Consider the following 1,574-nt stretch of genomic DNA (forward strand, 5'->3'; position numbering starts at 1 on the left):
TTAGGTGGGAGAGGAGGTGCGTGACTCTTTTTTGGCTGGAACAAGCACGCGCGTTGGCATGGAAGAAATTGACACGTGAGTCCAATATAAGGACTGTATATGAAGAAGACCAGCTTACTCTCAAATCTAACCGTTTAACCATGCATATCGATATCGGTAATTTTGGGAAGGCAAACCCCCCTATTTATATAAACTCGGCGACGCCCCCAAACAAACCACAGCCAACCTTTCTCAGGTGGTTGAATTCCCGGCGACCTGAGCACCATGGTTACGGCCGACGCAGCTCGCAATGTCGTCGGCATCATGGGCAATTGCATCTCCTTTTGCCTCTTCCTCTCCCCTGCGTAATTAAGCCGCCCTCCTCTCCTCTTGCCTGGTGATCTGTATATGGAAGGTGGCTGTTGGTAACCAGGACATGAATCTGAGCTTGTTTTCTTTCTGCATGGCGCATGCAGGCAGACATTTGACCGGATCTGCAAGAACAAGGACGTGGAACAGTTCACGCCGGATCCCTACCTGGCGACGCTCATGAACTGCCTGCTCTGGTTGTTCTACGGCCTCCCCATTGTCCACCCCAACAGCTTACTCGTCATCACCATCAACAGCATCGGCATCATCATCGAGACAATCTACCTCTCCATTTTCTTCCTCTACTCGCCCCCAAAGAAGCGGGTACATACATCCCTGATCCCCCTATTCCCCGCCCGGAAGAACAATTAATTTCCCGGTATTTTTTCGCCGCTAGTTTCTGGCCCCTACGTCCCTAACCCATGCCCGTCTGTGCGTACGTGCAGCTAAAGATACTTCTCGTCGTTGGCTTTGAGGTGGCGTTCGTGGCGTCCGTGGTGGTCGGAGTGCTCCTCAGCGCCCACACCTACGAGGACCGCTCCAGGATCGTCGGCATCATCTGCATCGTCTTCGGCACGATTATGTATGCCGCCCCGCTCACAGTCATGGTACGTACACGCGCACACCTACCCACATGCATGGATCCACGCTTTGATTCGCTAGCCTTGGTTTCAAACTCTATCGGTTGCGTGTTAATGCCGCACATGTGGCCGTTGTGGACGTATAGCATGATATTGATGCCCTATTTAGGAAGATCAGCCTAGTTAATATGCATGAACCTACAGTTTATTAAAAGATGCAACACCCAGGTTATTTTAAAAGATGCATGTTGCCACTGTATATGTTTGGTAAAAAATAAAACCTACTGTTTATTTCTACATCAATAGGTAATGCAACACCCTAGCTCTGTTCTGCTTAAGTATAGCCATCCAACCAAAAAACTTTCTATTTTAGCTATATGTAACTTGCCTGTTTTTTAAATGTGGGTAAGGCAATTTCCGACCTTTGAATCTTTTATTATGCAGAATTGATGCGTTCTCTCTCTCTCTCTCTCTCTCTCTCTCTCTCTCTCTCTCTCTCTCTCTCTCTCTCTCTCTCTCTCTCATTTGTCGTTTCATGGCTTCTTGGGTTAAATTTTCGACATGCCCTTGTTCGGGGTCACTCCATTTTCTTATTGGGCTTGAAGCCCATTACCCATTTCCTGTTTTAATTTCCTTCTGCTTTAC

The 1,574-nt window shown here is 48.0% G+C and overlaps 1 protein-coding gene across 1 annotated transcript in view; it reads left to right on the forward strand.

Annotated features, from left to right (window-relative positions):
* Nucleotides 1–221: 221 nt before the first annotated feature.
* Nucleotides 222–1,574, forward strand: part of LOC123048310 (bidirectional sugar transporter SWEET6b) — a 3,297-nt gene continuing 1,944 nt past the window's right edge. Inside the window, exons 1-3 of the mRNA XM_044471439.1 lie at nucleotides 222–344; nucleotides 456–672; nucleotides 795–956. Coding sequence (XP_044327374.1) covers nucleotides 265–344; nucleotides 456–672; nucleotides 795–956 — 459 coding nt within the window. The 5' untranslated portion in view covers nucleotides 222–264. The remainder of the gene's footprint in view (nucleotides 345–455; nucleotides 673–794; nucleotides 957–1,574) is intronic.

Source organism: Triticum aestivum, chromosome 2D (assembly GCF_018294505.1).
Source record: "Triticum aestivum cultivar Chinese Spring chromosome 2D, IWGSC CS RefSeq v2.1, whole genome shotgun sequence".
Classification (NCBI taxonomy): domain Eukaryota; kingdom Viridiplantae; phylum Streptophyta; class Magnoliopsida; order Poales; family Poaceae; genus Triticum; species Triticum aestivum.